Source organism: Rhinatrema bivittatum, chromosome 4 (genome assembly GCF_901001135.1).
Source record: "Rhinatrema bivittatum chromosome 4, aRhiBiv1.1, whole genome shotgun sequence".
NCBI classification, from domain to species: domain Eukaryota; kingdom Metazoa; phylum Chordata; class Amphibia; order Gymnophiona; family Rhinatrematidae; genus Rhinatrema; species Rhinatrema bivittatum.
In genome coordinates this window covers 185,120,998-185,140,839 of record NC_042618.1, presented here as the reverse complement: position 1 = coordinate 185,140,839, position 19,842 = coordinate 185,120,998, and the positions used below count along the sequence as shown (strand labels likewise).

At 38.9% G+C, this 19,842-nt stretch overlaps 1 protein-coding gene across 1 annotated transcript in view; it reads left to right on the top strand.

Annotated features, from left to right (window-relative positions):
- The window catches only part of HELZ (helicase with zinc finger), a 639,316-nt gene that overhangs the window by 83,319 nt on the left and 536,155 nt on the right, over positions 1-19,842 (top strand). The window contains 1 exon segment of the mRNA XM_029599344.1: positions 15,056-15,283. Within this exon segment, the coding sequence (XP_029455204.1) occupies positions 15,074-15,283 (210 nt within the window). The 5' untranslated portion in view covers positions 15,056-15,073.

Below are 19,842 nucleotides of genomic sequence, written 5' to 3'. Positions count from 1 at the left end.
CTTTAAGCTCTACGCTCTACTGAGCATGTGCTCAGTCATTTTTTGTCAGAGTACAAGCATGGACATGTACTCATTTTCCTCATAATTTTTCTCTAAATTCTTAAAATTCAATAATTCTACCTTAGTATATTCCTTTTCAAGTTGCCCTGCTGCGCCTGCAGCACCCACAACAGCACTTTTCAGTGCTACTAAAAAAACCCCCAACACTTTATTTGAATCTGTTATTATTGTAGTAAGCAAACAAATTACAAGAGAGCCAATCAAATAACAACCATTACTGGTACACATTGAACTCTGATGCGCACCAGGGCAACTGAATCAAAGAACATTCGCTTACAGAATTTTCCTCACCCCCTTTCCCCCTCCCACCTCCCCTGGGTATCCCCTCCAAATCGAACTACAAAGCAAAGCAAGAGAAATCAAAAAGTTACATATTGAAAATTAGGTCCCTTACATATTGAAGAAACAGCCCTAAAAAAACAGCACCAGACTCTTAGCTTTAGGAGACAGCAATTGGATATTTTTGTCCCATATTGAGATAAATCGCAATTTACTTTTAAAAGATTTGACAGTATTCATATTTTAATTTGTATTAAAACATGTAAACTGTTTCTCCAAGCCCAATAAGCCAGACCCTCTCTGTCACACTATACAGAGAGCATAGCCTTTTTCTTCAACAACCACGCCTTCCTAAGGAAAAGACAGTGACTCCTATCAGTGATATCCAACACCTCTGTACAATCAAACAGCACTCCTCCTGGGGTGAACGAGAGGGAGCTATTTAAAATCCATTGCAAGTATCATTTCATTTTTCCTCAAAACACTTGAATAACTGAGCAAGACCAAAAATAATGACCCAAGTTTCCCCTAGCAGAAGAGCATTTAGGGCACATATCAGATTGCGACACTCCTGCTCAAAATAGTCTAGTTGGAGGTAAATACAGTCTCAGTAGGAATTTAGATTGCATTTCCCTCAAATTGGTATTCCCAACCAACTGTGGAATCCTCGCAAAGTAGGACAGTAATTGTCAGCCTACCAACTGGAATGGGAGCTCAGCCTTTCACGTTTCCAACAATAGATCTACTACAGGTGCAGTTTGGAGATCTAACAGTGCCTTATATAGGTTGGATACACTCATCCTTTTCTGCACCCCAATTTGAAAAAATTCTTCAATTTTTACCTTAAAGTCTTCCTTAAGATTATTTCTTATCAGCGATGGCCAATAATGTTGTAATTGAACACAAATTGCTGTCCTATAGACATCCCAAATTGGGTTTCCATTTCTTGAGAAGAAATGAGGTAACCTTCAAGAATCATCATTTGTGCCACATGGCATAACCCTCTCCGTGCTCATTAAATAAAAGATTTGGACTGTGACCCAGGTAAAACGTCCCCATTACCCTGAAGGGGTAGAAAAAAAAATAGATTCCTGATAGCTATGCTGAAACCCACTACAAAGAAATTGCCACGCCGTCCTGAGAGATAAAATAATCCATTTTTTAAAAATGTTATCTTTATTACTTTTTATCAAAAATTACAAAGAAAAAAACTTTGCAAATGCAATAATAGGCTGAACATGTGTTATCATAATCTAAACAGATAAAAGAAATTTTTAACTTTTCTTTTGAAATTTTTCTACACATATTCAGCACTTTTCATCATAAAGGTAATATGCAGGAGATTAAACATTGTAAATGAGGATTAATAAAAAAGAAATATTAACTAACTTACTACCACAGATATGAAAGGCTCCAACTTAATAATCTAATTACTTCCATCATTAATAGAAACTAGCATCCTAGCATTCAAGAATTCTTGTAATTGAGTGACTTCAAAGAAAAAATATATATTCCCATGCAGTTTTAATACACATTTACATGGATATTTAATAATCATTGTTGCACCTAAAGCAATAACATTAGGCTTTAACAAAAGAAAAGCCCTATGTCTAATCTATGTATTTCTAGCAAGGTAGGGGTAGATCCTAACCGAACCTCCCAGAAATAATGCACCCATATTCTAAAAATATGCCTGCATCACAGAATTCATTTCTTGTTGGGTCTGAAAAGTCACTAAAAGAGTAATACGTTCCACAATCTCAACTTGTGTTTCCTCTAAGTATCGGGTAAGATTTTGAAAATCAATGGGTTCCCTAGGAACACTATTGCTTATAGAGGTTTGTTTAAATGGTAAGTGTATTAATTTTTTTTTTAATTTCAAGAATATTGTCTAAAGGAATTTTTAAAGTTTTCTTCAGATATTTTTTAAAGGTAATCAACAAACTCTCCTCTTTCACCTTTGGAAAATTTAATATTCGAATATTTAAGTGTTTAATTGTTTTCTCAAGGAACTCCATTTTCCTAGATGTAGCAAATCTTTCTCGGGTAATAACCTCTGTTAAATCTTTTAAACCCTTTACCTCCCCTTCCAAGGATAGAATCTGTGTTCACTGTTCTGAAAGAATTCGCTGATGGTCTTGCGTTACAGAATCAAGCTTCTTAGAAACTTGCTGTAATATTTTTGATTGATCCTGAATACTATTTGCTAGTTTCTTCATTAAGGGGTAGATTTTATAAATGTACGCGCGGGCGTACTTTTGTTCGTGCACCAGGCGCGAACAAAAGTATGCTGGATTTTATAAGATACGCGCATAGCTTATAAAATCCGGGGTCGACGCGCGCAAGGGGGTGCACATTTGTGCAACCTGCGTGCGCCGAGCCCAGTGCGCGCTGCCTGTTCCCTCCGAGGCCGCTCCGAAATCGGAGCGGCCTCGGAGGGAACTTTCCTTCCACCTCCCCTCACCTTCCCCTCCCTTCCCCTACCTAACCCACCCCCCCAGTCCTATCTAAACCCCCCCTACCTTTGTTGGCAGATTTACGCCTGCGCCAGTGGGCTGCTGGTGCGCTATCACCTGACCCGGGGGCTGGTACGGAGGCCTCGACCACGCCCCCGGGCCGGCGCCACACCCCCAGGCCCGCCCCCGAAATGCCGCATCACTCGCGGCACGCCCCCGAAACGCCCGTCACTCGCGGCACGCCCCCCAACACGCCTCTCCATGCAAGCCCTGGGGCTTACGCGCGCCGCCGAGCCTATTTTGCATGTTTTATCAGATATAATGGTAATAAAAAGTTATCAGCATACAAAAAAAAAAAAATGGAGTGCCAATGGCGATACCCATTCCGCCTCCCAAATTCTGGGAGTATAAAATGATGGTCATAAAGCCAGTCTTTTAAGTGTCGCAGGACACAGACTATATTGTATCTCTCAAAATGAGGGAACCCCAGACCTCCTACTTTCCAACTACCCAATAATTGAGTAATAGCTATGTGAACCCTCTTGCCCCATCAGAGAAAAAATAAATGGCAAAACCTGTAAAACATAAAGCCACTGTGGCCATAATATCATTTTTAAAAGATTGATGTGGCTTGTCAGTGATAAAGGTAAAGATTTCCACAGCAACAACTTGTTCTTCATTTGTTTTAGTAAAGGAAGAACATTTAGATCATATAATTGAGCCAGATCCAAGGTAAGGACTATACCTAAATATATAAAAGACCCAGGTGGTCACCTTAACAGAAACATTCCCCCCCCCCCCCCCCCCCAAAGATTTAACGCACTGGGAAGATACTAAGGCTTCGGATTTTCCCATATTAAATTTAAAACCAGAAAAGGTCCCATATTGAGAAATTTCATCAAATAACCTAGCTAAGGAGTCATATGGCTTTGAAAGATGAGCCAATAGATCATCCGCAAAGGCCACAATTTTATACATCTGGTCTTTAATGAGAATTCCTACTATTCTATCATTAGCCTGTACCGATCTCAAAAGGGGCTCCAGAGCTAAAAGGAATAACAATAGAGAGAGAGGGCGGCCCTGACATGTCCTCCTTTGAATAGTAAACTCCTCTGTTAATTGGCCATTCATTAAAATTTGTGCCTTGAGAATAGAATATAACAAGTGCACAACATTAGAAAAAACCCTCGAAATCTCAAATTGTTCCAGCAGGCCCACCACCCAGCCCATCATGCTGCTAAACCAAAACAACTTTACGCTGCCTATCCTAGAACAGAGGGTGGAGAGTGTTATGTTGCCAGTAACTCCAACAAGAATTCTATTGGAGGTTCTTTTCTTGGAAATACTGGATCTGGTATGTTTCATAGTCCTATTCAAATCTAATAGTCCACCTATTCAGATGCAGGAAACCTATCCTCGTTTTGGAAGAGGATGTTCCACTTTCCATCCAGGCCAATGGAAACATTAGTTGCTTAACTAGATTGCAGGTTTGATGGGAAATCTCTTTATGTCCCTGACTAAGGAGATGGAAGGAACAATTCAACCTCACCTCTCCTTCCTCCATTACTGCGGTGCCTCCCCAGACCAGAGTCCCAATCTCGCCTATTGGCCTGAACATATCAGAACCCATATTTTGAGGTTCCTCGTCATCATCTTTTTGGTGAGAAACTCAGGGAAACGTTCATTTAGATTAAAGATCAGAACGTAGTAGGGCTATCTCTGGATTGCCTCTGAATAGCTCTCTACTTCAAGAAGTTCTTTCTTTGTGTGCAAGCGACCATACTTCTAAAGCGTCACTAATGATCTTTTCAGCAGTGCCATCTGTCAGCTCTTCCGACCCAGTGTCAGCTACTTCTAGCCAGACTTGCCAAAGGGATGTCGTCAGCCTAAAATCATGCAACAGGTCCAAACCTGGGCCAAGTTTTGATTCTTTCAAACAGTCCCCACCCCTCCATTCCAGTGGGGGGATGAATGCAGACCTTCTTACAAATGTAGTGTCAGATCACCATGGACCTCTGGGTCCTCAAAATCATGCAGTCTGGCTACTGTTTGCATTTCTCCCAGCTATTATCTCTCCCCCATTATGTACCTCGTAGTCCAGATCCTTGTCACCTATCACAGCTTTGCCTGGAGGTCCAATCCCTTCTTCAACAGCGAGTGATAGAGCTGATCACTGCATTCCAACATGGGTAGGGTTTCTACTCATGATGTTTCCTCATCCCCGGAAGTCACGAGGGTTGAGGCATATTCAGGACTTGAGACAGTTGAGTAAACATCTACTTTGAGATAAATTCAAAATGAATTCTCTCAGCATGATTCTTCTTACATACAGAAGGATGAATGGATATGTGTCCTGGATCTAAAAGATGCATATTTTCACATACCCATCCACCCTTCTACTGGTGCTAATTTCACTTTCTGGTAGATTCTTCCTACTACCAATACAAGGTACTCCCATTTGGCCTTTTGGGAGCTCCAAGAGTCTGTACAAAATCCCTCATAGTGTTAGCAGCTTATCTTTGTCATCAAGGAATACAAGTTTTCCAGTACATGGACGACTGGCTATTTATGACAAGTTCTCAAGAGGAGGTACACCGTTTTCTGCATAAGACTATTTGTCTCTTACAGTGACTGGGCTTCATAGTCAACTTCAAGAAAGGCCCACTCAGAGTCTCAAGTTCTTTGGAGTGTGAATAGACTCATTCCAGGAGAGAACCTTTTTACCTTCAGAAAGAGCAAACATTTCATCACTCATTCTCCTGTCCATACTCAACAGCCAGAGATTTTAAGACATGGTGGAGCCATCCATGTGGTCCTGCTGACTTGCCTCCATATATTTATTTCAAAAGATATTTTTTATCTGAGCACTATAAATTCATCTATATTGACAATAGTTGGGTCTATCAACTCTCTCAATGCCTGTGATTTTGTTTGATTTTTGTCATTGTTGATTGATTCTTATGTAATTTTATTATGGTTTTTGTTTGTACGCCACCCTGAACTTAGGAAGGGGTAGTAATAAATATTTTAAAATAAATCAGTCATCTTCCGTTGGGGCCTATGATTTCAGAGAGATTACTTATTCCAGCCATTACCAACTGTGGTACAAGTCACAAGGGACATGAGGTGGGAGTTGCAGTAATGGTTATGCCTCCTGATGTCTCAGAAGGAGCTCCTCTTCGGGTGCTCCCTTATCAAGTAACACTAATGACTGGCTCTTCCACCAAAGGATCCAACCAGGAATCAAGCTCTCCTGCAAGAACATAAGAAATTTCCATGCTGGGTCAGACCAAGGGTCCATCAAGCCCAGCATTCTGTTTCCATAGAGGCCAAACCAGGTCACAAGAACCTGGCAAGTACCCAAACACCAAGAAGATCCCATGCTACTGATGCAATTAATAGCAGTGGCTATTAGCTAAGTAAACTAACGCCAACATGCTGGCAGATCACCTCAGCAGAATATTTCATCCACATATCCATTCACTACAACAAACATTAGTATACATAACTGTTTGACTTATGGGAGTCTGTCATCAGTGAAATCTGTTTACCTCAGAACAGGAAACAAAATCAGTTTTGCTCAGTTTTACCCAGCAATCTCAGACTAGCTCAGGATATTTTCTTACTTGACTGGGTAACAAGCCTAATGTATGCTTTTCCACACATATCATTGATCACCAGAACAATACAGAAGTTTCTCCAAAATCACACTCATCTGATCCTTAGAGTTTCAGCATGGCTTAGATAGATATGGTTTACATATCAGCTTCAACTCTTCAGTAGTTCTGTCATACATCTGAGGATGGACCCTACATTGTTAATTCAAGACAAATGCTTTATCATAAACCTAACAACTTGGATGTTGAGCGCTTGATAATCCCAGATCGTGATCTTCCTAGAAACATACTGATCTCCTCCAAAAAACCATTGACTAGAAGAAATTATGCTTTCAAATGGAATAGATAATCCAAATGGTGCCATCAGAACTTTTTGGACTCGTTGTCTTTTGAACCTAAGTATTTGCTAAAGTACTTACTCTGTCTTTCGGATTTAGGTCTCGCCATCTCTTAAGTCCAAGTGCACCTTAGCATCATATCGACATACCGTGGACAGTAAGCCAATTTCTACTCATCCACAAATGTCTAAATTAATAAAGGGGCTATAGATTAGCAAACCTTCAGTGCAGAAACAGTGAGTCCCATGGGACCTGAATGTTGTTGTTTCTTGGCTCATGAAGCCTTCTTTCAAACTGTTAGCTTTACTTAAGTTTTCGACCTGGAAAGTACTGTTCTTCATAACGGCTATGTCAGCCAAAAGAGTCAGCAAACTGCAAGTGCTTGTTCAATATCCACCATACCTGTAATTCTTCCACAACAGGGTAGTCCTTTGTACTCAACTGAAATTTCTGCTAACAGTTGTCTCAGTTTTTCATATTAATCCATCATATTCCTACCTTTTTTCCAAGACCTCATGCCCATGAAGGGGAGAAAACCCTTCACACCTTGGACACAAAAGAGCCTTGCTTTTTATAACAAGAAACAAACTCAGCCATTTCATCAGTCTTCTCAGTTTTTCAAGTCATTCAACTCTTAACAGACTGGGCATGCCAGTCGCCAACCTTGTCCATCTGAATAGCAGAATGCATTCAACACTGCTACACTTTAGCAGGTTTACAGATCACAGACTGACAAAGCTTATCCAGTATGAGCTATGGCCTCTTCTGTTGCTCGCCTGCAAGAAGTATCCCTTGAAGACATCTGCAAAGCTGCAGCCTGATTGTTATTTCATACCTTTACATCCCATTATTGTCTGGATAATCTATCAAGAGCTGTCAGTAAATTTGGCAGTTTTGCATAACCTGTTCTCACAGTAGCCTACTGTCCACAGTAGAGTCTAGGTTAATTATTCAGTAAACACTCTATTGCAGCTCTCAGCTTGGGATTCCCCACACGTAAAAGGCTAATGCAGCCTGCTTATTGATGGAAAAAGCAAGTTTGCTTATCATTAATGGTGTTTTCCTTAGATAGGATGAATTAGCAATGGAATACTCACCCACCTTTCTGAGAGTTGACCTCATAGCTGGATTTAGTTCTTTTATAGTCTGAAGAGGCTCACAAGTCAGTGTCTGCATGGGAACTCCTGCACATGCTCAATAGAGCTTAAAGCTCTACCAGCTTGGAGAGATGAGTCCGTTCAGTGCTAGTGTATGATGTCACCCACAATTAATGGCTATTTCATCCTGATAGCTACAGAAAACACCATTTACAGTAAGCAAACTTGCTTTCTCTACTAAAAGATCGCTTTCCTTTCTTCTTCCTTCTCAGCTTTCTGCAAAGAGCCACCATGTATGCCTGTTGCATTTTTTCATTTCTCCTCTCAGATCTAAGTAACAAGCCATTTCTACACCTATTCTCTGCTATACCATTGATTGTTTCTATCACCAATTCCCTACTGGTTGGCAGTGCTTTTTCTTCAACACTTCTGGACTGCTAAGAGGTGAATTAAATAACTTAATAGGTTTTCAGTAATCCAATCTAACAAATTCCGTTAACTACTTCGGATGACCACCATTTCTCTAAAAAATTACCCTCATGACTGCATTCATGGTGGAAGATATGCTTTCACATGTTGACAACAGCATTGGAAAAATATTTCTGGCATGCAGAACTCTGATCAGCCCCTTAATTTTGGAAGTCCCTTTGTCTCATCAATAACCTTAGTGTCCATAGAAATTTTTGTTATTGTTATTTCTTAAATATTTGTTATGAAAGAGTATATCGGAATGCTATTTGAAATTGAAATACAATATCTAACATCTATATCTGGCCAGCATGGACAGACAGACAATGAAATAGTAACAGAAATTAGGGAAGCTAACAAAATTAACACAGTAATAATCATTGATTTCAATTACCTCGTTATTAACTGGGTAAATGTTACATCAGGACATGCAAAGGAGGTAAAGTTTCTAGATGAAATGTATGTGACTGCATTATGGAGCACTGGTACAGTAACCAGCAAGAGGGGGAGCTATTTTAGACCCAATCCTGAGTGGAATGCATGATTTAATGTGAGAGGTAAAATGGTGTTGGGTTCATTTGGCAATAGTGATCATAACATGATCAAATCTGACTTGATAACTGGAGGGAGGACACTAAGGAAATCTACTGCAATAGCATTTAATGTTCAAAAGGGAGACTATGGTAAAATGAGCAAAATGGTTAGGAAACAAAATGAAAGGTGCAACTGTAAAGGTTAAGAGTTTACATCAGGCATCTATGTTAAAAATTAATCTGGTCTAGACTTCCAAGATAGTATTTGTAAACACACAAACCTATTTTTTCCAGTGAAATAATCAAATTAGCCTCTAATCCAAAAGCTCACTGGTATCCAATTTCCTAATATTTTACTATTTTATTTAAGTTTTAATTTTTTTTCTAAGCTTATCATAATATGACTTTGAAATATCTCACTACTAAGAGCATTATTGTTTTCATGCTTTCAGCAGAGAGGTTTCCAAATATGTTTCTCAGAATGTTCTTACTCTTGTCTCTTAGTATATGTTGCTCCTGTCTACTGAGAGGAGATGTGCCCTATGGGCTGAGTCAGCCTCAGTGGCAACGCCTTGACGTGATCAGCAGAGGGTTTGTATAGTAGGGTGTTGCCTAACATTGATTTCTATAGCCCAGAGGCTATTTCTTTATAAATCTGCATCCATGGGGGTCTACCTCCTTGTATCCTTCATTTCTTTTGACTTTCTGTAGTTATGTCAAGGGAGAAGCCATGGTATGATTTGGTGTGTCTTAGCAACAAATATGAAATTCCTACGATTACCAAAATCAACACTCCATCAATCTCATATTAGTTCAGCTATCAACCGCACTTACTAAAACGCTGCCCTCATATGGAACCGCTTCATCACTCTTCTCATTGATCTGAAATAAATGCAGAACTTCTTAAATTGCTATAAACAAAGCTCCATCTATCTCATTTCCCATATTACCACCCTTCTTGACCACACTTACTATGCCACTAACACCATTACAAAACACTTGAGGGCATCATTCCTTCCTGACACGGAATCTTAAACACGCTTTTTGTTCTCTTCATGAACCAGCCTTACACCATCTTGTGGATACACACTCCTTCTGCGTCAATGAGCCTAACCCACCCCATACCACTATGCTTTTAAATCTCCCTAATCCAATCACGATACCCTACGAAGACTCACGTCAACGTGCTCACATCCGGGGACCGGAGCTCTCAACAAATGTTATTGCTGTCCACCTGCTCTATGCTTTTCATGCCTGTACTTATAATACTTTTTGTATAATGAACCTAACACTTCTACATTACTCTCTCTATTATCCACAATATTATACATCACATGCTGCCCCGCTGATAACCCAAACACACTCAAACCACGAATTCAATCACAATAGACTATGTGTGCACAAGAAGTGTACAACCCAAGAAATGAGGATTATTCTAAATGACACAGCTTATGAACCATAAAATGCATCCCATTCCACTGATTCATTAAGGCCCCACGGGTCTACCGTATTCCATTTATATATATATTTTTGCTCTACCTTTCTCAATATTTTCTTTTTACCCCCTTGATGCTGAATATGACATTGTTGGATCACAAAAAATTTAAGCTGTTCAATATCATGATTAGCTTCTTGCCAATGGGCTACAAGTGGTGCTCCTATTTTTCCAGTTCTTAACCTACTTTTGTGCTCAGTAATTCTAATTTTTATTTTTCTCTTGGTGTGACCTATATATAGTAGCCTGCATGGGCAGGTGATTGCATATATCAACATGCTAGAATTACATGTATATCTACCTTTAGTAATGTAGGGATACCTTATAGAAGAAACCTTAAAAGACTTGATAAGCACATTATCGCATACAGAGCATGACCCACAGGTATACTGTCCCCATAGATCTTAATCTTCATATGTTCCTCTATATGTAAGCATAGATCTTAGGTTCATGCCTTTTTTCATGGCAAAAATAGGAGGTTCTTCAAACCCGGGTAAGGTCTTAACTATGGCCCAGTGTTTAAAAATGCTTTAGAAGAGATTGGTAAACTGCATACAAGCCTTCTTAATTGGGTTACAAGATGTAACTAACAGGAAATTTTTCCTGTTTGCATATAAGGCTCTTATAAGCCTGTCTTATGCATCTATTAGGATACCCTCGCTTCTTAAATTTTTCCATTAATGTGTTAGCACATTTTTTGTACTCACCTACTGACGAACAATACGTCACGAGAAATTGACTTATGGGAATACTTTCTTTGAGCTTTTTGGGATGGAAACTTTGAAAATGTAGGGTGGTATTTCTGTCAGTTGGTTTAACATATATTGATGTATATACCTTCCTATTCCGTAATTGTATACTAATATCCAGATATGATAGTTGAGTAAAGCTAGATTGTAAAGTGAAGGTCAAATTAGAATCGCAAGAATTCATGTACTGCTCGAATCTATTCAATTCACTGGAATCCCCATTCTACACCCAGAACAGATCTATGTATTTCTTATAAAATCCCACATGTTGAAAAAATTCAGAAGCATACAAATATGTATCTTCATACAGGCCCACATATAGACAAGCCACTGAGGGGGCAAGCGGCGAACCCATCGGAATTCCTTTAATCTGTTTAAACAGCTTTCCTTGGAATTGAAAATAAAATTGTGAAATAACAATCTCAGCCAACTGTATCATAATAGATTTTCTTTGACCACTAATTTGTAATCTAGTAAGAGACATTTCTATGATGCTGAGGGCCTCCTTTTGGGGAATGTTCATATAAAGTGATGTGATATCGGCTGTAACTAGCCTACTTCCTTCTGATATATTATCCAGCTCCTCAATCATACTAATATATTCTGTAGTGTCTCTAACATAAGACTTGATGGTTTTGACTAGAGGTTGTAACATATTATCAATAAACTTGGCAGCTGCTTCGAAAACCGAAACCCTCCCTGAAACTATAGGTCTCCCTGGTGGTTTAACAAGAGATTTATGTATTTTGGGCACAAAGTAAATGTAGGGCGTACTAAATGACTCTACTTGCAAAAACCTCTTTTCCTTTTTTGATACTACAATCATGTACTGTTTTGTCTAGGATGTTAATCTGATTCATAATATCATACCCTGGATCATTATCAATTCTCTCATAAAAAGTAGGATTGTTCAGTTTTAGTAAGTGCGGTTGATAGCTGCGCTAATATGAGATTGATGGAGTGTTGATTTTGGTAATCGTAGGAATTTCATATTTGTTGCAGGTTTATGGAAAAAGGAGAGGACACGTTGAGGTGTTAAGTAGTGATATTAAAAAAAAAAAAGAGAGAAATAACCAGCCCGACGTGGGAGTACGATGGCGATTGAAATAGTCTGGATGTGAATTTTGTGAAGGAATGCATATTAATCCTTAAACCCGGTACTACTTATATAATGGGGTTGGTGGTAAATATTCACCAGTTTTGTATTAGTTAAATGTCTACTGAGATGCAGAAAGTGTGTTTATAATTAGGATTGTGTTTATTATATTGCAGACATCGCTATCACACATTGGACCACGAGTTATAATTAGAACTGTTAGCTTAAAAATTGGGTAAGAAGTTGATGCACGTTCAAGAATATGAGAGATTAATTTCCCTAAGGAAGCCCTGTGAGACAGGGTGAAACGAGACGCTTGTTGGACAGCAAGAGGATAGTATGATGTAATAACTCCTTGGAGTGCCTGTGAATATCATTGGTGTATTATGTAAGGAATATTGAATGAAAAACAGCTGGAGAACAGGGTACAATTATAGAACCAGGAGATATTGATCTTTACAAGTATTTCTGAATTGCTTGATATAATGATAAATGTACTATGAAAAACCAGCATTACAGTACAAAAATATATAGTGTGTCATCAGCAGATACAGACAAATTGAGACAACTGTGGTTGTACTTTGTAAAATACGTTTCAGTATGGATATGGTTTTATGTGAGGGATGTGTGAATGGTATGAATGGAATGATTGGAGGGTAAAGTATGGATGGGGGATATGTTATAGGATTTTAGGTACATACATAATGGGATTATATGGTAACATGGTCCATATGTGCAAAAAATTGTGTGTTTGAAACATTGTTGTAAACAGATTGTATAAAATAAAAAATACAGTATGGCATGTATATTTGCCTAGGCCCTCTGATTCAATATGTTGATGTATTCATCTTCAACATGGGAACGTAATTTCTACAAAAAGAACAGTAAACTTTGTAATCTTGAATATTTGGGATCAGCAAAATTCACATTGCTTATTGTAATCCCAAATTTCAGGAAAACGTCTGTGCCTACAATTGAACACTGGAGGGGACACATGCACGATATGGCATTGATTGAAAAACAAACCTTTCAGTTGCATGATAATATTGCAATGTATGATAAAGTGTGGGATCGTTACTGGGCATTTTATAATCATAGTCGGACTTAGATGTAGACATTACATACTATATTTTGTAGGATATATTGTTTTGAATAGGAAGATCTGAACAATATTTTACTGGACCTTCTCTGTATCGTTTGGTATGTTAATTAAAAGGTTTAAAATAAATTCTGGAAAACTAATGTATTTAAAGTGATTTTAAACATAAATATGAAATTATATGTTTGGTTTAGGTCAAAACCAATCAGAATCTATAAAGGTTAATCTTCTTTATTTGCCACTTCTTGACTATTTCCCCTGGGAAATATTAGCAAGTACTGCCCTACTATTTATTTATTTTATTTATTTAATAACTTTTATATACTGACGAACGTTGGGAACATCTCGTCGGTTTACACAGAACCGAACTTAGCAACAGCCTTTACAATTATTACATAATTATATAAGGAACATTAAAAAACATATAAATAACAGAGTAGGTTATACAAGATTATACAAATAGCAGATTAGATTATACAAGTAGAAATTATATACACTATATTTTGTCCTGATAAAATACACTTTAGAGAGGGGGGGGGGGTAGAAGGGAGGTGGAAAGTAAGTGGGGGGGAGAGGGAAGGAGAGAGGTTAGGAATTGGAGAGGGGGGGGTGAGAGAGATTGGTCTTCAGGGGGAGTGAGGGATTGTGTGAAAGTTAGGTGTAAGAGTGTTTGAAGAACCAGGTCTTAAGGTTTTGCCTGAATATTTTTGGGCAAGTCTCTTGGCGGAGGGAGGTGGGTAGCTTATTCCAAAGAAGCGGGCCTGCTAGGGATAGGGCCCTATCTGCTTAGTTTGGGTCTCAGAGTCATATATCTTATACTTGTCCACATTAAATCTCATCTGCTATATCTCTGCCCATTTGTAAATAAAGGAATTTTTGAAAGTTATGTGGAATATGTTTCCAAGTCCTGTACATCTGGCCCTTTTCTGGAAAAACAGCTGGACCTATCTGTGAAATGTTGAATTTGCTGATATGACCTTCCGGGCATTATAGTTTCATTGGTATGAAAACTTTGAACTCTTCATATGGGCAAACTATGAAATTCTAAATTATATTTTTATTGTTAAAAAAGTTTTTTTTTCTTTCTGAGTGTTATATAAAGTTATGGAAGCATTTCAGCATAGTTGGTTTTTGAGTTTGCAATTTTTAATTGATTCTTTAAGATGAGGCAAAAATAATGATCTTCCATTGTCTAGCCAGACTTAATTTTAGAATCAGAAAGATTCAACTCAATCCCGTATGGGCATTTTCATCCTGCCTGCAGTAGCATCACAGTTATGAGGTTTCTAGATAATAAACGTTTTTAGAGCTTATTCACTTCTGGTTTCTAGGATAGCAGCAAGCAAACTTTAGGCTATTCCTTGCTTCCATCCAGTCCGGACCAAGACTCCATTGATTGGGTCTCTCTTTTCCTGCAACTTGTGATCAGCTATTTGATATTGTCACTTAGAGGAGTTAATATTTTTCCATTTTCATAAGTTTCCAGAAGATTTGGTTGGGAACAAAACATGGTTTTGTCGATTTAGAAAACTGTTGTATGGAGTGAGTGTAGTTTAATATATACTGGTAATAGGCATGTGTTGCAGTAGCAAAAGTTTGTATTGAATGGCATAAGTTGATTGAGAAACATCACATTTTGCTTTGATAGATCTTGTTATATGGCTGTGGGCTGCTATTATCAGGGCTTATTGCACAGTTTGTAGTACTGTACAGTTGCAAACCTTCATAATGTTTGATTTGGTTTTTTTTGTTTTTTTTTCCTGTTAAGGATTTCTGTCCCTGAGTCATGGCAGACAGAAGACCAGAGAATTCATGTGAACAAGCATGTGAATCACTAAGAAGAAAGGAGTACGAGGTGGCAGTGAAGCACTGCACGGAGGCACTCATTTCTCTCAGCCAGTACCCTCTGACTCATTCCCCAGAAGCATGCCAGCCAGAAATTGACCGCATCAAAATTGAGAGTCGTCTTTATAGAATTGCCTCATTTTTACAGCTTGTGAGTTTGTCTGTGATAACTTTAAGCTTAAACTTATTATTGCTAGTAATGCTTTACAGTAGCATGAATCTGCTGCAGATGAAAATGTGATAAATCAATTAAAAAAAAAAATCCAAAGCATGAAAACTCCACATTTGGTTGTTTGAAAATTCTTTTTATGAGCAGGAGTTGCGCGTTGGTGTTTATTATTTAATAAATTTGATATACCACATGTAGCAAAAACATCCAAGTGGTTTACAGTTGAAAATTATGCATAATCATAAACAAAAAACAACAGTCAAGCAGTATCATAATATAAATACAAAGCACAAGTAAGCATACAAGACGCTAAGTATAACACTTGTTAGACAACTATTGACAATGTTCTATTACTACTAAAAGAAGAACTAACTAAAATTAAAACATAAAATAAATTCATACTATAAAATAAACACAAATATTTATTTATTTATATTCAGCTTGTTTAACAGTCATTCCAAGTGGATTACATACATATGACATTGACTGCAATATAAAACATATAACGTATATAAACTCATGCATAAAATAAAATAATCATTATGTAGTAATCCTATTACTGCTAAGCTAAAAGTTCTAAAAGGCCTCCAAAAATACACAGACAGTACCTCAGCATATTCTGCGAATGTCAATATAGAAAGGTCATTTCTAACAGTTGTTCACATGCTAATGTTTCTCCTTCGACAAGCAGGGCTGACTTAGCTATGTCATGTGGGTGATATCAGCAGATGGTGCCGAATGGACCCTTCTCTCTAGGTCAGTAGAGGTTTTTTACTCTGCTGAGTATGTGCAGCAGTTCCTGTGTGTTGCCTCATCATCCCCTCAGTCTTTGTTTGCACTGCTGCATGGCTGTGTACTCTTCTACCGCTTTTGGTATTTCTTCTAAGTTCTTACTAGTCTTTTTTTCAAAATGGCAGCCCCCAAAAGCAATTTTTAGTGCTAAGTTTAAAAAAAAAAAAAAAAATGGCGGCATTTTAAAATCGGAGACGCTGCACCTCTCCTGTTTCCTGTTCTTTTGTTTTGCTCCTTTTTGCTACCTTATCTACAGAGAAGAAAAGGAAGGCCAAAATTTGGGTTGTTCCATCTAGATCTGTTCTGTCACCTGTTGGTCCTATGGGATTGCTTTTTAGTTGCAGCAATGACTCCTGTTTCTATCCCTGTGGCAGGTTCACCTAGAAGGGAGATCTTCTTGGTGGGACTGGCTCTCAATTCATCGTCAAGGTTTGATCTTTCATCTTGCTCGGAATATTGTGTCATTCCTCAGACACAAACCTTGCCCAGCTACTTAAAAAAAACAAACCACCTTAAAACATGGCTATTCAGCCAAGCCTTCCCGGACACTTAATCTTCCCTCACTTGCAACCTCTCTTTCTCAAGTAAACTTTCCAATCAGACACCATTGTCCAGTTCATTATCTCCGTTGTTTTATCCAGTTTTCATCTCATTTGTTTTGAGATGATTTGCTTTGAGTTATCATGTAAGGATATGTTATGTTAGGTCCCGTTCTACTGTTAATTGCTACCTCTGTTCTTTGTATCGCCCTGAGCAAATGTTTTAGTTGCATTGTAAACCGTTGTGATATGTATATTTTACAGGAACATCAGTATAGAAAAGTTAAAAATAAATAAATAAATAAATTTCTGTGCAGCCTTTGCCAAGGCTTCAATCTCTTGGGCATTGCAGTTCAGACTGATGATGCTAGCAAGCAGATACAAAATGGAGCAGAGCAGTTTGGAGCCAGTTCGGCAGTGGCTGGAGATCAAGGCTGTTAAGTTCTTCAAGATACAGAGAAGGTTGTGCAGACAGTTATTCAGGTACCTGGAGAAGCTGAACCTATTGATGCAATTTCTTCAGACAGGGCTTCAAATTTGTTTTTTCCTGGAACTTATGTTGGGTAAACTTCCTTTAATTTTGTTAGATGAGCTTTGGTAGGCCATTTCCACAATGGGGAAACGCTAACTATCAGGTTTCTCAGTTTGTGGGGCAAGTTGATGAATTAAAGAGTAGAGGAGAGACCCATGAAAACCAGTTTAAGCAATGTCATGCCAAGATGGACGAAGTGCACAGTAATTGCATGAATGTTGAAGAATTAAAGAAAATCAGCAGTTGAGCAGGTTGAAAATTTGGTACAGTGAAAACCTTTTAAGGTTTTAAAATTTTCATCAGCTTTCCTCAGTGGCTCCTTTAAATATTTTTAGGCAGTGCTTGAATGATTGTAGTCTTTCCCTGCTGATTCTATTCCACCAGTTTATAGTGTATTCTATGACCCTTCGTATCTTAAAGCTGAAGCTCCAGTAGAGGATCTGGCTCTTCCTGAGTTTCAGATAGCATGGATTTTTATTTATTGCTTAAAAGATATAATCAAGTATTATCCCATTCAACAATGGTTGTGAATTTTGCTTTAGAATCTGATGCAGAATTGGTTTTTCAATCCTTTTTAGGTCTAGAGACAAGCTGTTTCATAATTCTAGAATCGGGGGTTTTCCTGAGGTACCTAGAGAGACTCAGAAAAAGAAACAGGCTTTTTTGCTCTGTAGGCCAAAAGTTTGCAGATTGGTATTTCTTTCTTTTTAAAAGATTTATACAAATGTCAAAAATTAGCAAGGGGTAAAATATATTTTTGAACCCTCTCAGCTTTCTATGTTCCTTTCTGATAAGTCATTTTCTATAACCCCTGATGTAACTTGAATGTGATGTTTATTGATATATTATTGTCTTTTGCTCTGCCTGTTTTCTTAGTTTTTCTTTATATATATATATATATATGTTTTTGGAAATTGGATCCCTTTATGTGAATTGTTGCATTCTTAGCTAGTATTGTCGTGCATTAACAAAAAATTGTCTGTTGGGTAAGGGCCCCACCCCAAGTGAGTTTAGGGCCTGCTTCTATGACTGCTTCATATCTTTGACATGAGGTCTGCTATAAATGCCTGAGTCCGGACCAAGACTCCATTGATTGTTACCATGGTGGACACATACCCTCGGGCACAGAAAACCTAAGCCTACAAAATGGCAGAACTCCTCAGGTCACTTAGTCAATAGAGCTGCTCTTCTTACCACTCCTCTGGTTCAAGTAAGAATTCCTTTAGGTAACTGCTTCATCAGGCCCCTCAGAATCTTCCGCTAATTCAGAGTCAAGCAAGGCATGAAAGTGTAGGGCAGCAGAGCCTGTTGTGTTTCCAATTATTGTTGCCTACAGGAGCCTTTTGAGGCTCCCAAGAGGAAGTGTTGCATTCCTTTTGGAGGACCAGGTAAAGCAATTTGCACTGCCAAAACACCTGGTGCCAACAAGGCATGACACTCTGAAGCATTCTACACTGGTGGTCCCTCCAGCATTCATAACTCTCAAAGCATTAATCCTCTGGGACTAGGTGAAGGTAACCTGGGAGATCTACAAAGGAGTTTCTTCCAGGTCCCTTCTTCATTCATGGCCTGCAAAACTTCGTTGTTACCCTCTCACCTCTTCTTCCTGTAGTTTAGACCAGCCAGGCCAGTGAAAGCTCAGAGTTCACATCCTTGCACCAGACTGGAATCCCCAGAGCCCATTGCCTTTAGTTTCTATGGGATCTGTAACAGACCAACTTTCCTTGAGTCCTTTGAGGGTCTCCAAGGAAGATGAGCTAATCCTGGTTTCAGAAGAGGATGTCTATTCCCCAGCCCAAAGGACACAGGATTCTGTGGACCAGACTGATGAGCTCCTTGATGGGAGATGACCAAGAAGACGCTCTTCAAACACTTCTGTTCAGGATGACTTGCTTATTCTCAAGAAGAGTCCCGTCACCATCTTCAGGGCCTCTACTAATGGCTCTGCCAGTGATCCCCAGCCTAGGCCTCTGATGGGACTTTCCAGCTGGCAGAGGATCTGGCAATATTTTGGAGGTTTAAGCTTGAGGTCTAGGCAATGCAGATTCCCACAGGGTTTTTCACCACTTGAGACAACAGAGACTTTTATCACGATTGCCTTCATCTTCATCGAGGTTGTGAGGCTATGTCCCTCACCCTACCTATGAGTCTGAGGAAGAGGGGTCTACTATAATCCCCTCTGACTCATTACCTGAGCACTCTTTTCCAACTGAAGAGCTCTCCTATTCCAAATCTTTGACTAAGATAGGCATGATGATAGGCGTCTGTGTTCTCAGAGATGTGTATCCTTGTGCAAAGGTGTTTTTTATTCTCCAGATATGGGAAACAACTTCAGAGCTTGCAGCCATCCCTATCCATAAGATCCTGCAAACTAAAATGTGAGACAATCTGTTATTCTGTCTACCGGTCTCTAGGAAGCTGGTCCTTAAGTACAGGGTCTAACAGACCTCAGGATTTGGGATGGTTCAGCTCCCCCATCACTCTGTGATTATGGAGTCTGCCCTGAAAAGTGCTAAGAAAACCTATCTTCCCCAACACCTGTCCTCCCACCACCCCATTCACCTCTTGGTAAGGACCCTTGGCTGTTGGACAGTTTTAGCCTTAAGGTGTTCCAAAGCTCCATGCTGAATGCTCAGATTGCAGCCCACCAGTGAGGTATATCTTAGATTTATGACAAC